At 43.2% G+C, this 18,213-nt stretch overlaps 1 protein-coding gene across 1 annotated transcript in view; it reads left to right on the top strand.

Moving 5' to 3' along the window:
* The window catches only part of syne2b (spectrin repeat containing, nuclear envelope 2b), a 112,239-nt gene that overhangs the window by 92,723 nt on the left and 1,303 nt on the right, over positions 1-18,213 (top strand). Inside the window, exons 108-124 of the mRNA XM_058385887.1 lie at positions 1,483-1,638; positions 3,229-3,387; positions 5,411-5,577; positions 13,070-13,232; positions 13,359-13,546; positions 13,688-13,838; positions 14,003-14,185; positions 14,309-14,446; positions 14,628-14,822; positions 14,902-15,172; positions 15,385-15,453; positions 15,986-16,080; positions 16,366-16,492; positions 16,611-16,822; positions 16,923-17,123; positions 17,208-17,336; positions 17,428-17,619. Coding sequence (XP_058241870.1) covers positions 1,483-1,638; positions 3,229-3,387; positions 5,411-5,577; positions 13,070-13,232; positions 13,359-13,546; positions 13,688-13,838; positions 14,003-14,185; positions 14,309-14,446; positions 14,628-14,822; positions 14,902-15,172; positions 15,385-15,453; positions 15,986-16,080; positions 16,366-16,492; positions 16,611-16,822; positions 16,923-17,123; positions 17,208-17,336; positions 17,428-17,619 — 2,796 coding nt within the window. The remainder of the gene's footprint in view (positions 1-1,482; positions 1,639-3,228; positions 3,388-5,410; positions 5,578-13,069; positions 13,233-13,358; positions 13,547-13,687; positions 13,839-14,002; positions 14,186-14,308; positions 14,447-14,627; positions 14,823-14,901; positions 15,173-15,384; positions 15,454-15,985; positions 16,081-16,365; positions 16,493-16,610; positions 16,823-16,922; positions 17,124-17,207; positions 17,337-17,427; positions 17,620-18,213) is intronic.

Raw genomic sequence — 18,213 nt, forward strand, 5'->3', positions numbered from 1 at the left:
TAAAAATGGGGGGAAATTGGGGAAAAGGGACTGTTTTTGCTTATTTTGCAACAAAACCACTGATTTAAAGCTGAGAAGTAATTTAAAGGCATTTAAGGCAAGTAGAAAGGTCATCATGGAATGATGTTTTATTGTTAGCTAGCTAGTTTGTTCTGTTGATGAATATATCAACGCAAATTAAGATATAAGTCAGGTGTAACTGCTACTTAATAATGAACAATTCCTCCAGGTTTTCTTTCAATTCAGAAGAAGAGGACACATCATCCATGGGTTTGAATTCTCCTAGTGAATGAAATTTAATGAAGTGTTCTGTTTTGTTTTGTTTTTATCGTGCAAAGCAGCTTTACAGGAATCTAGATGTAGATTTAGATCCCCAGTGAGCTCTGAGAATAAGAGCTCTGAGATGAGTTTTAGCTACAAATGATCTTTTCATTATAACCACGTGAATTCTTCTCTAGTTGAATTTTATTTGGATTCTGTGTGACCACTTTTTGAGAAGATCTGGGCTTTTATTTTGCTGAGGTGATGTTATTTATAAATGGTTAGCTACTTTAGCATCATCGCTCCAGTGCAGAGACTAAGATATCATTGTTTGATGGATGACATTCAGGCTAAAGAGGGCAAATTGTGTAAATTTGATTCACCCGCTGAGTTTAAAGGGGTACCGTGACACTCTGAAGCTCGGATGATTGATAACTTTAATCTGTTAGTGAGTGAGTTTGTTCAAACCGGGCCGGCTGGTAGAACAGCTGATAAAATCGGACACACCCTCCTGTCTCACTGTGGCGCTTTCTATCTGCAGCAGAAGAGGCTTTATTAACTAGCAGCTTGGATTTTTTTTTGCCATAAAATTTGCACACTTCAGACACTGTTCTTGAAAGCTCTAAATCATGCACTGTAGCAGCTAAAAGTGGTGAATATTATAATTCTCAGGATTATACAGATCCAGGACCAGTGTCACGTACAAGTGTAACCAGAGTCATCAGAAATGCAGAACTGACCTCAGATCAGCTGAAAAGTCATCATGGCCCATTATAGCCCTAATCTCTTGCTGTCTTTGTACGGTTCTCCTCCCCCTACTGAACAGGAACCTTTAATCCTGAGAGAGAGAGAGAGAGAGAGAGAGAGAGAGAGAGAGAGAGAGAGGGAGAGAGAGAGAGGGAGGGAGAGGTGGAGAGAGAGGTGGAGAGAGAGAGAGAGAGAGAGAGAGGGAGGGAGGGAGGGAGGGAGGGAGACAGAGAGAGGTGGAGGGAGACAGAGAGAGAGAGAGGGAGGGAGAGGTGGAGAGAGAGGTGGAGAGAGAGAGAGAGAGAGAGAGAGAGAGAGAGACGGGGGGTGAGAGGGGTGGAGGAGGAGATTAGTGAGTGAGGGCCAGCAGTGAGTCACTGTGAAAGAGAGTGTGTGTGTGTGTGTGTGTGAGTGCGATAGCCCGAGCGTGGACGTGAGTTGTTGAGTTGTTCAGTGGTGTGTGATGTTATGCAGGAGTTGCAGGACTCCCTGGAGGACTGGGCCGTGAGTCTGTGTGAAGTGAGCAGCATGAAGACGGATGTGTCTCAGTACATCATCACCGAGGACGTGTTGATGCTGCAGGAGCAAGAGGACCATCTGCATGGTCAGTGGGAGGAACTGTGCCTTAAGGTGAGTTCTGTGTTTGTGTTACTGACCAACAGAGTAACAGTTACATCTCTCTCTCTCTCTCTCTCTCTCTCTCTCTCTCTGTGTACGTCTCACTCTTCACAACACTCATTTTTACTCTTAGAGTTTTCAAAGTGCACAGGATTGTTACCGGTCACCAGCTTTTGTCTCTGGGTCCCTACTTCCTGGGCAGGGCCAGATGTTGTGTACTCTCTGAGATGAAGTGACACTGCCGAAACAGATGTTATAAATTGCTTACGTAATTACTGCAATTTTAAAAAGCAGCTGTGATTACTGGGTGGACAGTTAAGAAACACACACCCTGGACCAAGGAATGTAAGCTATGTCACAGAGCTGGGAAAAACCCTGTACTCAGTGTAGAGTTCCATTATATAAACTTACAGTACACTATCACTGCAATTACACAAACTCTATAATAACTCATCAAGAATTTCCCTCATGGGTTCATTAATGTATATCTGTCTGTCTGTCTGTCTGTCTGTCTGTCTGTCTATCTATCTATCTATCTATCTATCTGTCTGTCTGTCTGTCTGTCTGTCTGTCTATCTATCTATCTATCTGTCTGTCTGTCTATCTATTTGGATATCTGTCTGTCTATCTATCTGTCGTCTGTCTGTCTGTCTGTCTGTCTGTCTGTCTGTCTATCTATCTATCTGTCTGTCTATCTATTTGGATATCTGTCTGTCTATCTGTCTGTCTGTATCTATCTGTCTATCTATCATTTCAGTAATAAGTCAGTGAAGTCCTTTCTATCATGTCTCATAAAATTTATCTTTTTTTTTAAAAAAATGATTTTTTTATGCTCTTGACATTTCCCTCCATCTTGACAATTATAAGTTTTCTTAGAAGTACAGAAATTCAGCCCACTGGGTCAGTGTGAGATGGAAGTTCCTAATAATTGACACAGTTTGATTTGATGAAGTTATGAAGTGTTAGAGAGGGTCAGTGTTCTGACGAGCCTCTTCCTAGAAATGGGATGTGAGACACGTGGAATATCGTGTTGTGTTGTGTAACAGACTCGGCAGATGTCCATCCGAGACTTTTTGTCAGGCCTGGTTTTGTGAGACACGGCAGGTTGTGTGTTTGATGAAGAGGGGGAGGAGTCATTAGCATTGCAATGGACGAACAGATGGTACCGAGAGAGTGAGAAAGACTCGTAAAGCAGGACAGAGGGATGAATAGGGACAAGAGTTCACGGCCCTTTTGTGTGGGAAATCACACGTTCTGATTCGCTGCCGCACGCCGAAGTTTGTGTGTGTGTGTGAGAGAGAGAGAGAGTTGCTAGGCAACTTCAAGTTTAAGATGGGAGCTGTTTTGATTAAAGCTTGGTGTGTTGATATGCTATGGAGTGAACGCTAGTTCATTATCAGTATCAATAGTGAAAGTTCTAACAATAATATTTTACAAAATGTCAAAAACTAAAAGAAGACAGTGAAAGACAATGTTGTAAATGCCGGACAATGTCCACAGTCCGGTGGAAATGATGCCTCATGCAATATCATATCTTCATACTGTCTAGCCTTAATGAAAGAACTAATAGAAAAGTGTGTGTGTGTGTGTGTGTTCTCGCAGGTGTCGTTGCGTAAACAGGAGATTGCTGATCGGCTAAATGCTTGGATCATCTTCAATGAGAAGAACCGGGAGCTGTGTGAGTGGCTCACGCAGATGGAGAATAAGATGACGCACAGCGCTGAGCTCAGCATCGAGGAGATGGTGGAGAAGCTGAAGAAGGTCAACACACACTTCGGTCATTCAGATACACCAAACACACTAAAATAAAAGTCCTAAAATTTCTCACTACAGTTCCAAGCACAAGCTGGAGCAATTCACTATAAACTAAGAAGTAAAAAATCCAGCTGACCTGGACAACTCTGGCACTTTTGTAATAACTACTACTTTACTAATTACCGATCACATCGATAGCCATTCCTGATATCTAACTACTGAAGTTAAGTCTCTCTGCCAAATAACTCCTAAATTATTAAACTATGAAAACTTTTTAACATTTTTAAAAGTCTTGTAAATAATTCTCAGCTTCTTCAGCGTGGTGTTTTTTTTGTTAAACTTCATATCAAATTTAGTTTTATGGAAAAACTCCAAAGAAAGAAGTAGATGGCATGTTAGCATGAGTATTGTGTGTGTGTGTGTTTGTGTGTGTATGGAGGGAGGAATTAAGGGTGTAACTACCACAAATAGAAGAGTTAATAACCGAATAATAACCAGAAAAATAGAAAATACTAGAAAATATTGGCTTTTTCGGTCAACACTTTAGAAGAACGTAACTCTTCGGTAATTATCCAGGAACTAAGCGTTAATACATGAAAAGCTCTTCATCAAAACTGATGACTATTAACTACTAAGGAAGTCTAGTTAATTACTTAGTAATAAGACTTGAAGTAATTCACTGATAACTAAGTAGTAATTACTTAACACATCTTAATCCTAACCCTGACTGTAGTCGGTTGAGTCAGGACATGTTTAATATGAGAAGTTTAACAGTTTAGAGCGCTTAAAGTAGTCAGAGCTGATGTGCGGTTCCACCTAAGACCTTGTTCCTGTACCCCCGAATTGTGCCGAGGAAGGAAATGATTCAGTTTTAAGCCTGTTTAAGTCCGTTTTTATAGATATTTGTTTCGTACAGGGTCAGAAACCACACACGAGTCTCACACCCAGACAAACTTATCAATCAGTTTAGTAGCAATAATCTAAAATCCACATTAACCCTCAGTAATGTTCATCTAAATAAATCTAAAATCAGTAATGTTCAGCTTTTAATATTACTTCAGAATGTGTGTGTGTGTGTGTGTGTGTGTGTGTGTGTGTGTGAGAGTTCACAAGCAGACCCCGGCATAAATTATTCTAAATTCGTCCTTTATGATGAAAAAGGAGCAAAGTGTATCCCAGACCCCAAGGACTCATGCTGGTCTGTCATTACTTGCACAATCTCTGTCTCTCTCTCACACACACACACACACACACACACACACACACACACACACACACACACACGCTGCTCTAACACTTGGGCTAGAAGCTTTGGAATGTTTGCTGATTAGAGATTGATTTTCACTGGTGTGTGTTTACTTCTGGCAAGTAAATAGCAGCAACACCACCTGCTGCCAACCTCCAACCTAAACCATGCTGAGTGACCAGGGTTTATTTAAAAACCAACAAAGTAAAAACAGATTAAAGATGGCAGATAGAATTCTATGAACCTACTACTAACAATAACTGAAGATGTAGAAGAGAAGGATGGAGTGTGATATCTGAACTCATTTAGAAGAATCACCACTTTTGATAAATGTTTTGTTTTTTAAAGGAGAAAGACGGTATTTGATGGTATTTTCACACTGACCCCACCCACACCACAGGGGGGGGCATTTGGTCAGCGTCATGAGAAAGCTCATGTGAAACTTCTTCTGTTGAGAAGTTGGCATTAGAAGCTTGTTTAAGTTGAGAGACGAGAGCAAGTCGGTGGAATCACTAAAAACCACGTTCACGAGACCTATTAATTGGTTAGGTTATTTTTCCTCCTGAAATAAAAAACAATGTATTGACTTATATGAAAGCTGACCGCATAATGACACACTGAAGGACTGACCACATCACTGAAGGATTCCTAATTTTTTGAAGTATTTCTCTTTTTTGAAACCTTTCTGTAGCAGACTGCAAGGTTTTTGTTGAATCCGGTGTGTGTCTAAATGTTTAGAGTTAAATGATGCTGAATTTGTTTTCCCTTCACCTGCCTGTGCAGGACTGCATGGAGGAGATCAACCTGTTCAGTGAGAACAAGACTCACCTGAAGCAGCTGGGAGAGCAGCTCATCACGGCCACCAACAAGACCAAGGAGAGCGAGATCAGTGACAAGATCAAGGGCATCAACGAGCGCTGGCAGCATCTATTCAACCACATCCAGGCCAGGTGAGATAGGACAAGGCTGTGTATCTCTCTCTCTCACACACACACACACACACACACACACAGAGTCAGATGATGTTTATGTGGCTGATCCGGTGAACAGGATCCGATTCAGGACACAGTTTGTAAATGAGATGCATTCACTTCAGTCACTAAGCCCTTTCCCTGTGTCTGTGTGCTGCAGGGTCGGGATTAGTGAGTGAGGATTAGGGAACAGATTCATTTGGTATAAATTCTTCCCTATATAATACCACATAATCATTTATGTCTGAACTGAGTACTGTTGATTGTTTTGGGAAATGTGTCTGAAGAAAAAAGTGTGTTTTTGTGGGAGGAGTGATCATATTAACCTGACTAATCACCTTCTCACACACACACACACACACAGACACACAGGGTAGGAAAAGATGACATGGCTATTCGAAAGCTTAGCTGTTACACCGCGTCATATTTTCCTACATGATATAACAGGCTTGTGTACTGTGTGATATAACCAACCTGTGCTGTGATTCATTTACATCTACTAGCCCTTGTCCTGCTACTGGTGCTACTTCACACCTCTGCCACCATTAAAACTCTCCAAACCCTGCCACTGCCACTGCACAGATTCCTGCTTCTACTAAGGCGACTACATCTACCACCGTTAAACCTCCTTGTCCTACAACCAACACCTTTACGTCTACTGCTAATACTGAGTCAACTACAACTACCACCACCATTACTACTGCTACTCCTTCTACTGGGTCTAGTCCTACTGCTGCCACTACTAATCCTAGCACTGGTAGTATTACTGCTGCATCTACTACAGCTAGTAATATGGTTGCCCCTAGTGCTGCTACTACTACAGCTACAGCTAACACATTTCTTGTGTTCAGTCGATTTGGATATCTCATTTTTATTAAAGGTTGTTTGAAAATAGTAGCTAATTTATTTCACATTTTATTTCTTATATTGGATTTTCAGAGGGTTTTTGGTATTTAATGTGACTGACTTTAAAAGCTTGACCTTGAATCATATGCCTGGTTTAGTCTTCCACAAGCTACTCTCTGTACTTCATCAGACCTTCTAGATATTCCTCCAAAAACTGTTCGGTTTCTATTTCATCTGAAAACATCAGTCTGGCTTTTTTTTTATGCCAGCCTTGGATTAGGGTCTTCTTCCTTGAATGAAAGCCTTTCAGGCCATGGTGGTGAAGAACTCTTAATGGTCAGTCTTTGGTATCCAGTGCCTCCAACTCCTTCACCTTTGCTGTTCTCTTGGGTTCAGTTGAACCTCCTGGACTGATTGATCCATGGGAGTTAGTGTGTTCCTCCATCTTGAATGATGCAGTGTCTGTGCGGTTCCATGGTTTTTGCTTTGGCATACCAGTGTTTGTACAGATGTTCTTGGTACCTCCAGTTGTTTGGAAATTGCTCCTAAGCAGGAACTCCTAGTTATGACAGAGCAAGCAGAAGCTTCGGAAATCATTAGAGTTCTGCAATCTTCCAGAATATATAAAGACTGTTATTGGACTCTCTCTGGTTAAATGTTTTAAAGTTATCTGTGTGATGTGAACAGTGTAGATGTCTTTACTGACTTACAGAGAGAAATGTCTTCAGCCTCGACTACAGCAGTGAATACAGTTACTACAGTTACTACTGCTACTACAGTTACTGCTACAACTATTACTACTAGAGCTACTACTGTTACTACTATTACTACTACTACTGTTACTACTTTTACTATTACTACTACTACTGCTACAACTACAGCTACTACTGTTACTACTGTTACTACTATTACTACTACTACTATTACTATTACCACTATTACTACTACTACAGCTACTACTGCTACAACTATTACTACTACAACTATTACTACTGCTACAACTACAGCTACTACTGTTACTGCTACAACTATTACTACTTTTACTATTACTACTACTACTGCTACAACTACAGCTACTACTGCTACTACTGTTACTACTACTACAGCTACAGCTACTGTTATTACTATTGCTATAGCTACTACTACTACTGCTGCTAGAGCTACTAGAGTTACTACTATTGCTATTACTATGGTTACTACTACTGTTATTACTAATGCTGCTACTACAGTTACTATAGCTGCTAGGGTCACTGCTACTGCTATAAGTATTGGTTCCACTAGTACTGCAGATAAATGACTGGAAACTTGAATTGAAACGACAAAAAACAATCTTTTTTTTTTTAATTTAACTTTCATTAACTAAAAAAAAATCCAGAGGTTTTGCCTTTGCTCTGTTTTTGTGCCTTGGCTCGGTGTAGAAGTGTCTCAACAGCCCTCACCCTCCACTCGTCCTCTCCACTTTATCAGTCTCACACGTCTTTCTTTCTTCATCCTGATTATTTATAACCCTTGAGCTCTCAGAGCCGGGGTTTTGTTTGTGTAATAAAACAGACAAACGCCTGCCAGAGCTCATCCTCAATCGTTTACGATGCGCCGGCTCTAATGTTTCTCTGCATTTTAAAGCCAATAATCATTATTGCTTTGTGGTTACAGAATACCCAAAGCATTTCTGAGTGTTGTACAGTAACTACACCGTCATGTAGCTGCCTTATTACAGGGTATTGTAGGGAGACATGAAGTTCAGCATTCTTCATTGGAATTGAATATTTTCAGTATTTTATTAGTTTAAAACATGTCTACACTTCTACTGCACTGTGTACCGAAATACATCGGGAAATGTTTTCAGCTTAAAGAAAAAAAGGTAAGGGTCATCAGGATGGACACCAGAGCGAAAATCTTTGTAAATAAAGAACATGTTACATGTCAGGGCGAGAGCGGTAGGTCCGGTCCCATCTCAGGTAATAGTAACAAAAAATGTCTGACATTTATATAGTAGTGTGGTTACTACTAGTGCTACAGCTACTGATTTTACCACTGCTACTGCTGGCTGTTACTATGGCAACTGCTGTTATAACTACTGCAGTTACTAGTGCATTTCTGCTAGTAGGTCCACTACTACAGCTATTACTACTACTGCTATTAGTACAGCTACAGCTATAACTACTACTTCTACTAGAGCTACTACTAGTACAGCTACTGCTATTACTACTATAACTACTAGTAGTACTGCTATAGCTGCTACTAGTACTGCTATTACTAGTACAGCTGCTACTATTACTACTACAGCTACGACTAGTACAGCTACAGCTATTGCTACTATAACTACTACCAGTACTGCTATTACTAGTACAGCTACTACTATTACTACTATAACTACTACTAGTTCTGCTATTACTAGTACAGCTACTGCTATTACTACTATAACTACTAGTAGTACTGCTATAGCTGCTACTAGTACTGCTATTACTAGTACAGCTGCTACTATTACTACTACAGCTACGACTAGTACAGCTACAGCTATTGCTACTATAACTACTACCAGTACTGCTATTACTAGTACAGCTACTACTATTACTACTATAACTACTACTAGTTCTGCTATTACTAGTACAGCTACTACTATTACTACTATAACTACTACTAGTAGTGCTGTAGCTGCTACTAGTACAGCTACAGCTATTACTATTACAGCTACTACTAGTACAGCTACTGCTATTACTACTATAACTACTAGTAGTACTGCTATAGCTGCTACTAGTACTGCTATTACTAGTACAGCTGCTACTATTACTACTACAGCTACGACTAGTACAGCTACAGCTATTGCTACTATAACTACTACCAGTACTGCTATTACTAGTACAGCTACTACTATTACTACTATAACTACTACTAGTTCTGCTATTACTAGTACAGCTACTACTATTACTACTATAACTACTACTAGTAGCGCTGAAGCTGCTACTAGTACAGCTACAGCTATTACTATTACAGCTACTACTAGTACAGCTACTGCTATTACTACTATAACTACTAGTAGTACTGCTATAGCTGCTACTAGTACTGCTATTACTAGTACAGCTGCTACTATTACTACTACAGCTACGACTAGTACAGCTACAGCTATTGCTACTATAACTACTACCAGTACTGCTATTACTAGTACAGCTGCTACTATTACTACTACAGCTACGACTAGTACAGCTACAGCTATTACTATTACAGCTACTACTAGTACAGCTACTGCTATTACTACTATAACTACTACTAGTAGCGCTGAAGCTGCTACTAGTACAGCTACAGCTATTACTATTACAGCTACTACTAGTACAGCTACTGCTATTACTACTATAACTACTAGTAGTACTGCTATAGCTGCTACTAGTACTGCTATTACTAGTACAGCTGCTACTATTACTACTACAGCTACGACTAGTACAGCTACAGCTATTGCTACTATAACTACTACCAGTACTGCTATTACTAGTACAGCTGCTACTATTACTACTACAGCTACGACTAGTACAGCTACAGCTATTACTATTACAGCTACTACTAGTACAGCTACTGCTATTACTACTATAACTACTACTAGTAGCGCTGAAGCTGCTACTAGTACAGCTACAGCTATTACTATTACAGCTACTACTAGTACAGCTACTGCTATTACTACTATAACTACTAGTAGTACTGCTATAGCTGCTACTAGTACTGCTATTACTAGTACAGCTGCTACTATTACTACTACAGCTACGACTAGTACAGCTACTGCTTTTACTACTACTAGTACAGCTACTAGTAACAAAAAATGTCTGACATTTATATAGTGCACTTTCTAACCCTCAGGCATGTCAGGAATGTATTCCGGAGTATTATTAACACTGTTAAGAGACACTCAGGGAAGACTTCACTGTAAACTGATCAGCTGGAGGAACTGTTTCCAGTCGCGTGACGGACGGAGCACTGAACGTGTGACCTTCTAATCCTCAAATACAAATCTCATCATATTTGGGGTTTAGTCATAGAAACTTAGCGCAGTACTGGTGCAGAGAGAGGTTTAAAGAGGCTTTGTGGATCAGCGGGTGAGACGCCACGTGATCTTTTCCCATCATCCTCCACAGCAGTGTGTGAGAAAGCAGGTCATTTAGAGGTGCAGGTTTTAAATAATAATAATGTTAAAAAACAAAGCACCAACGTATGTCAGAGCACACAAGCACACAAGTATAAGAGATGGACTTGACTGTGCAGTGCTGTACATGGATGTGTGACCAGACCGGACATGTCTGACCAGCAGATAGCTCTGTGTGTGTTTGGATTAGAGGACTTGACTCAGGCCTCTTGGCTTCTTTTGTCCCCCCAAAATAACAGTGAAAGTCTATGACATGACTTACACACACACACACACACACACACACGCCGGGTAGCTGCCCCAGGCCTTTGTGTTCACCCGCTGTCCCGTAAGTCCTCTGTCTAACACCATTGTGCGTCTGATCCTGTCTGTTTTAAAACCGTGTTCCTATTGGCTGCAACGGAGCAGCCATTGTGGACCGGAGCCCAGGGTGTCCAGCACACTTTATTCATTGTTATTGGAGTGAGGCAGATGTGTTATGGACATCTGCGCTCTCACACACACGCTCTCACACACATTTTGTTTTGTTCTTTAACCCTTTCAGACTTCCATTTCTTAATTGTACTGCATAACCATATAATCCCCGGGTTATTACTACTGTGTTATAGCAAGATGAATTGTTTAGTACAGTGTGTGTGTGTGTGTGTGTGTGTGTGTGTGTGCTTTTATACAACTGGTTAGATGCAGTCAGGCTGTGACAGTAGAGGGCTTTTTTTTATTTTATTTTACATGGTGGATTAACAAACTGGATTAGATAAACATCCTACACTGCATTGTCTCTAATCCGCGACACACTAAGGATCTGAAAGGAGAGCTCGGAGTCGAGCTGCATGAAGGCAGAGCGTGGAACAGGATTGAGGAAACATCTCCATGAGTTCTGTTTGTTTCAGGCACACATCATCCAGGCACACGTCCTGGTCAAGTAGCGTGGGTTATTCACGGCACGCGTCCGGCTCTGGGATCTGTTATGACTTTAGAGGACAGAAACGGTCTATGTATCTTCATTCAGGAATGGCAGGGCGAGATTATCTCTCTCTCTCACACACACACACTGGCCTGAATATGTTTATTCTGTTTCTGGTTTTCAGATTAGAACATTCGCATGCTAACAGGTTGTTCTGACATTAAAGTGTACTGTATTAATTAATCTTGGTTAAACTGTTAGTTCTGTGTGTGTGTGTATGTTTGCATATTAGGCTTCTTCAGGGGTTTTAATCCATGCAGAGCTGAGTGTGTGTGTGTGTGTGTGTGTAAAAAGATGACGTATGCTTCGTGCTTCCTTAAGCATTCTTGACCACACTGTACAGAGGGAGGGAGAGAGAGAGGGAGGGAACGTCTGCAGCAGATAATGCTAACGCTCACGAGAGAGAGAGCCATGAAGTAGCCTCACCGGTCAGTGAGTACGTACCACCTGCTCGCCATCACGACCGACTCGTTTATACATGCAGCGTTGGGCTCTAGGGTTGGGGGATGGGTTGTGGGCTTTTTTTTCGTGGCGTCGGACACACACACACACACACTCAACAGGCTGGCTAATGCTAACACAGAGCCCGATGGTGCACTAGCCTGCATTCATCAGGCGAACAGACGCATGCTGGACGCTGCTGTGTGCTCAGACTCCTGAACCAGACCTCAGTGCATGCAGCCCACTGTACTGTTCTGTTTATTCGCATTATTTTCCTTTCTGCAAGATTTCCTGCATTATTGAGTTTTTTTGCATGCAAATAAAACACGTCGCCGTCAGAGTGAACGTCACTGTAGTATGTCCACACTGCCACTCGTTTGTTTTGGTTCCTCGTCTCATGACGCTTGCGATGAAACGTCGATGTCACGTGCAGACACTTTAAGTGGGTCACCGACTCGCGTCTCGACTGGTGTTTGGACGCCGCGCGGCTTTGAGCTGTGAATGGACCTGTAATGTCAGCAGCGACGGGCTTTTGTTGCGGTGTTCAGATTAATTTCCTCCTACTTTATCTGATTAAAGCCTTGAGAATCAGCCAGTAAGTGGAGTCAGGTGTCTGGAAAACACACACACACACACACACACAGTGTTTGTATGTCATGATTTATGTGCTAACACACTGCTCAAAAACACGTAGTGGAAATACTGAAAGACCTTTTATCTTTCAGACGTGATTGGTCAGTGACTGGACACTGTAGGTTTGTGATGTAAACCGGGGAGGTTGGTCTGAGCCTCATTTATTCAAGTTTAATAAAGTTGTATGCAGTAACATTTAACTGATCTGATATCGGCTGGTACTGAAATTGGATTCGGAAATGCGTTCCTGTAAATATTTCTCTCAACAAAGTCATTAATATAAAATGACAGTAGAAAAGTAGATTTTAATGTAATTGCACTAAATATTCGTTTTAAAATCCAAATCCAAAATCCAAATTTGTTTCATAATATTTCCAAATCATCTACCTGATCTGTTTGAAAAGGAAACTAGAAGATAATTCGATTTATAATACAGTTTTTTATCATTGTTGTTTCAGGGTGAGGAAGCTGAAGGAGACTCTGGTGATGGTGCAGCAGCTGGATAAGAACATGAGCAACCTGCGCACATGGCTCTCACACATCGAGAAAGAACTGACCAAACCTATCGTGTTCAGTGTGTGTCACGGCGACGAAATCCAGTGCAAACTTGCCGAACAACAGGTACACACACACACACACACATTCCTGATTTCATGAACAGGGTTGTGCTTTTAAAATAAAACTGAGTACAGAGTGACCAATATGATGCCGGACCCTCAGTGTATCTGATTTATTCTGATGGTCCAGGAGCTGCAGAAGGACATCGAGCAGCACACAGAGGGCGTGGCGTCGGTGCTCACGCTGTGTGACATGTTACTGCACGACGCCGACGCCTGCAGCAGCGATGTCGAGAACGACTCCATCCAACAGACAACACACAGCCTTGACCGCCGCTGGAGAAACATCTGCGCCTTGTCCATGGAGAGGAGAATGAGGTAAGGACGTCTTACACACACACACACACACACACAGAGCAAGGTCTGAATCTTCTTTTCTTTCAACAGATATTATATTCATTGTAATTACTTAGGCTAATGAGCTCCATGCTTTGTGTGTGTGTGTGTCACCCCCTGCAGGATCGAGGAGACATGGCGTCTCTGGTGTAAATTTCTGGATGATTACTCACGTTTTGAGGACTGGTTGAGCTCGGCCGAGCGCACAGCGGCCAACCCAGCCAGCACTGACGTTCTCTACACATGCGCCAAGGAGGAGCTCAAAAAGTTTGAGGTGCGCGCTAGAGTCTCTTTATGACGATTTATTTAACACTAGGGTGTGATAAGAAAACTGAAATAGACGCATCATTAAAGCTCGGCTATGCCACGATACAGATCACACTTCATTATTACAGGTAAGTAAATCAACGTTCTTGTCTCTCTCTCTCACACACACAGGCGTTCCAGCGGCAGGTCCACGAGCGCCTGACCCAGCTGGAGCTAGTGAATAAACAGTACCGCCGCCTGGCCCGCGAGAACCGCACAGACACCGCCTGCAAACTGAAGACCATGGTGAATGAAGGGAACCGGCGCTGGGACGAGCTGCACAGGAGAGTCGGCTCCATCATCCGCAGGCTCAAGGTGCAGATTTCACGCTGACGTTTTCAACTTTTTTAGAAAAGCAGAGTCTTAGACGTGATCGGAAAAGTGCGTCGGTTAAAAATGAATGAAGCAGCCGACAGATCTCTTCTCTGCTCTCCGCAGCACTTCACGTCTCAGAGGGAGGAGTTTGAGGGAACGAGAGACACCGTTCTGATGTGGCTCACCGAGATGGACCTGCAGCTCACCAACGTGGAGCACTTCTCCGAAAGTGACGTCCACGACAAGATGAGACAGCTGAAGGTCAGTGCGAGTTTCACACACAAACTCCGCTAATTATCACGTGATAGACGTCAGCTCTAAACCTGTTATCTCTCTTGGCTGATACGAGTTTTTTGTGATAGAACACTGTGAATCTAAAATAAAATTCCTGTAATACATGGACGGCTGTGTGTTTACGGCACTGTGTGTGTGTGCCATGTAGGCGTTCCAGCAGGAGATCACACTGAACACCAATAAGATCGATTCTCTGATCGTTTTCGGAGAGAAGCTGATCCAGAAGAGCTCCCCGCTGGACGCCGTGCTGATCGAGGACGAGCTGGAGGAGCTGCACTCTTACTGCCAGGAGGTGTTCAGCAGAGTGGCGCGCTTCCACCATCGCCTGGTCAACACGCGGCCGGTTCGTCCTGCACGCCCGCCGTCAGGATTATTATACAGTAAACTTTTCTGTGTTTTAACCTTCGGTATTTCTCCGTCAGGTCGTAGACGACGAGCGTGATTTCTCAGACAGAGACCCGGATATGGACATGGAGGAGCTGTCCGGTGTGTGGGAGAGAGACGTGGACATGGAGGCGGTTTCGGTCCCGCCCTCTGCGTGTCTCCTCCTCCCTCCTTCGCTAGAGCCGTCTGGCCGAGAGACGCCAGTCAGCGTGGACTCGATACCGCTCGAGTGGGACCACACGGTGGACGTGGGCGGGTCTTCGTCACCAGAGGATGAAGACGAGGCCACGTACTACAGCGCACACTCAGGTACAGTGGTCTACTTGTGTCCATATATTTTTGAATAATTTGTGAGAAGTGTTTGTAAAAATGTTTTGAAAAAGAAATCTCGGTAGTCCTTTCAGACTGCACCAGTACATTTTGTTACTGAATTCTGCTGGTCTGCACCATCGGCTGTTTTACAGTAAAGGGCTAAAAGGTCTTAGTGACCAGACCGTGTGTGTGCTGCTCCTCTGTTACAGATGTAGAGGTCACTGAGAGCTCTGAGTCCTTCATTAACACTGCAGCTCGAGCTCTGAGTGCTGCATCTGGTAGGCTCCAGCCTGCTGCATGCTCCACGTCGACACACGTGTGTGCTTCTGAGTGTTGAGCATGAATTATGTATGATTTATAAGCTGCACCCCGTCAGCGTGTCTTGTGTTTAAAGGAATCCTGTTGTTCTGTGATAAAAGAAAAAATAATCAGGTTGATCTGCTGAAGTGTGTTTGGTGGCTAAAGTTGCTTCTATAATTTACAGCACTGGAGCTACAAAGCAAACGTGGCTAACAAATAAGGACACCTACGACCGGTTAGCATCAAGCTGCGATGAAATTGTTTAGCTTTAATTCAGAAATTAGCGAGGTGCTAAGACTAAGAAACTACTAAACCTTTCAGCTGATCAACTATAGAGAACATTTCCCATCATCCTCCTTGGCTGTGTGTGTATTTCTGCCTCTTACTTGTCTTTCCTGATGACGTGTTACATATTTATTTATTTTTGTTCTGCACGCTTTTCTGTTTGGTAACGCAACCAGGGACTTGTGGGTAATATGCAGTAACAGTAATGTGTCTCGTCTCTCTCAGTGACCGAGCCCAGCTGGCAGGACAGGAAACGCATCATCCACAGCCTGCCCTGCAGCCCGACACACACTGGTGCTTCTTACCATCCTGTGGGATACGTAAGTATTCACATATACTTGAAAATGCCCGGTCTCTCAGATGTGGGCGTGTCTTTGATTCCATATATAGCCACATGGTTTCCAAGTCTTGCTTGGATGACATCATTAGACTTGTGATTATGACATCAACCAAGAGAAAGATCACAAGATCCCTTTTTATCATGAACACAAAACTATACATGGGCTTGAAGACATAGCCGCCTGCAAATCGTTAAAAGTATGCTGTTCCTCCATGTTCTCATCTCTGATGTGTGTGTGTGTGTGTGTGATGCTTCATGTTCACAGGCGAAGCTGATGTCCGAGTGCACCGAGAGCATAGATAACGTGAAGCGAGTGAAACACATCCTGAATGATGACGTGGCGTCGGAGCATCAGGGTCTGACCATACTGTCACCTGCAGACAAACAGACAGGTGAGTTCCTCTCTCTCTCTCTCTCTCTCTCTCTCTCTCCCTCTCCCTCTCCCTCTTTCCCTGAGCCACTTCAGTAGAAATGTTCTGGTTTGTTGTTAACATGTCTTGTTTCTGTTAGGAGTCATTGAGAGATGGGAGCTTCTCCAGGCTCGAACACAGGCTAATGATGAGGAAGATCTTGGTGCTCAGGAAGATCATGCCAAGTTGACCTCTGACCTTGAAGAGGTCCAATCATGGTTGGACTGCGTGCTTCCAGAACTGGAGAGGCTTCAGAGAGGGAAGGAGCACCCAAGCATTAGAGACATGGAGAACAGCATCTGTAAGCTCAAGGTACAGTCCATGATTTATTATATTTTACTTTTTCAGTAAAGATATAGAGACGTGGATGATGACATTTAAAAAAAAAAAAAAAAAATTCTTTACCTCAAAGGAGAGCCAGAGGATGTTCGGTGGCTACAAGGCTCTGATGATCGGTGTGAATCTAAGTGGGCGGCGCCTCCTGCGAGGTGAAGGTGCAGAAGTGCGACAGCTGAAGGCGGAACTGCAGGCAGCCAATCAGAAATGGACACAGGCCTGTGCTGCTCTTGATGCCTGGGAGAACCAGCTACACCTTGAGCTCTTGCAGTGTCAGGTAGAGAAACTTATCACTACGTCAGGTAAAGCTTTTAAAGTTGCTAACAGCTTGTGGAGCTGATCACTGACTTTTAACCCTCAGGAGTTCCACGAGACTCTGCACTCTCTGCTGCTGTGGCTGGCTCGAGCCGAGAGTCTGCGCTACATGGTGAACATTCATGACCTGAACGTGGACGCTGACGTACTGCAGGAACACAGAGATACACTCAAGGTGTGTGCACACTTTCTACTACGGGTGCTCTGCTGTGACAAAGTGGACACAGTGAGTGGTCAGCATCTGTATGTGTATGTGTGTTCCACAGGCAGTGCAGCGTGAGCTCCTGAGCCGGGAAGAGGAAGTGCAGTCGCTGCAGCAGATCTCCTCCCACATCCTCCACGTGGAGCAGGGTGAGGAGAGCATGGAGGCCAAGGAGAAGGTGCACGTCGTTTACAACAAGCTCCGCCTCCTTCTCAGACAGATCAGCCATGACCTCAGCACACTGAAGTCCAGACTGGTGAGTACAAAACTTTTATTTTTTAGGGTGCTTGTTTATGTCCATGTGTACTTAGAAACACCCACCCCCTTGCTTCCACTAGGACTGCCTCCATTAGGAAGCCAGAGGGCGCGCATGTCAAAGCACACGTGGACAAAGACACCCGCCCTTTTTTTAGGCATCTGTAAAGAGAGGGGGTCTCCTGCACTTTTTCATGTCCGTCCAGCGGGCAGAAAGCAAGTCAAAAATCATCTGTTCCCCCCCAAGACGGGGAGAAGAGGTGATTTTTGACTTATTTTCCTGGGCTTAGCGACACTGCTTGCTTTCCGCCCGCTGGATGGGTGGGACTATAACATTTTGCTAGAGATATTTACAGAGCCATGTAAGTTTTACATGCAAGTCCTATGCTACGTCAGATTTCCACCCACTCAAAGGAAAAAAAGACAGGAGGGGTTATTACCTTTGTTGCCCTCTAGCCTGTAGGTGGATATATATGTAGAGATATAATGTATATAGAGCACATTCCATACCCAACACCCACCCTCTCCCTTACCACATTACAACAAACACACATTACCAGAGGGTAAACAATTTTTATTCAAGGGAGCCACCACG

This window comes from Hemibagrus wyckioides, linkage group LG03, assembly GCF_019097595.1.
Source record: "Hemibagrus wyckioides isolate EC202008001 linkage group LG03, SWU_Hwy_1.0, whole genome shotgun sequence".
Classification (NCBI taxonomy): Eukaryota; Metazoa; Chordata; class Actinopteri; order Siluriformes; family Bagridae; genus Hemibagrus; species Hemibagrus wyckioides.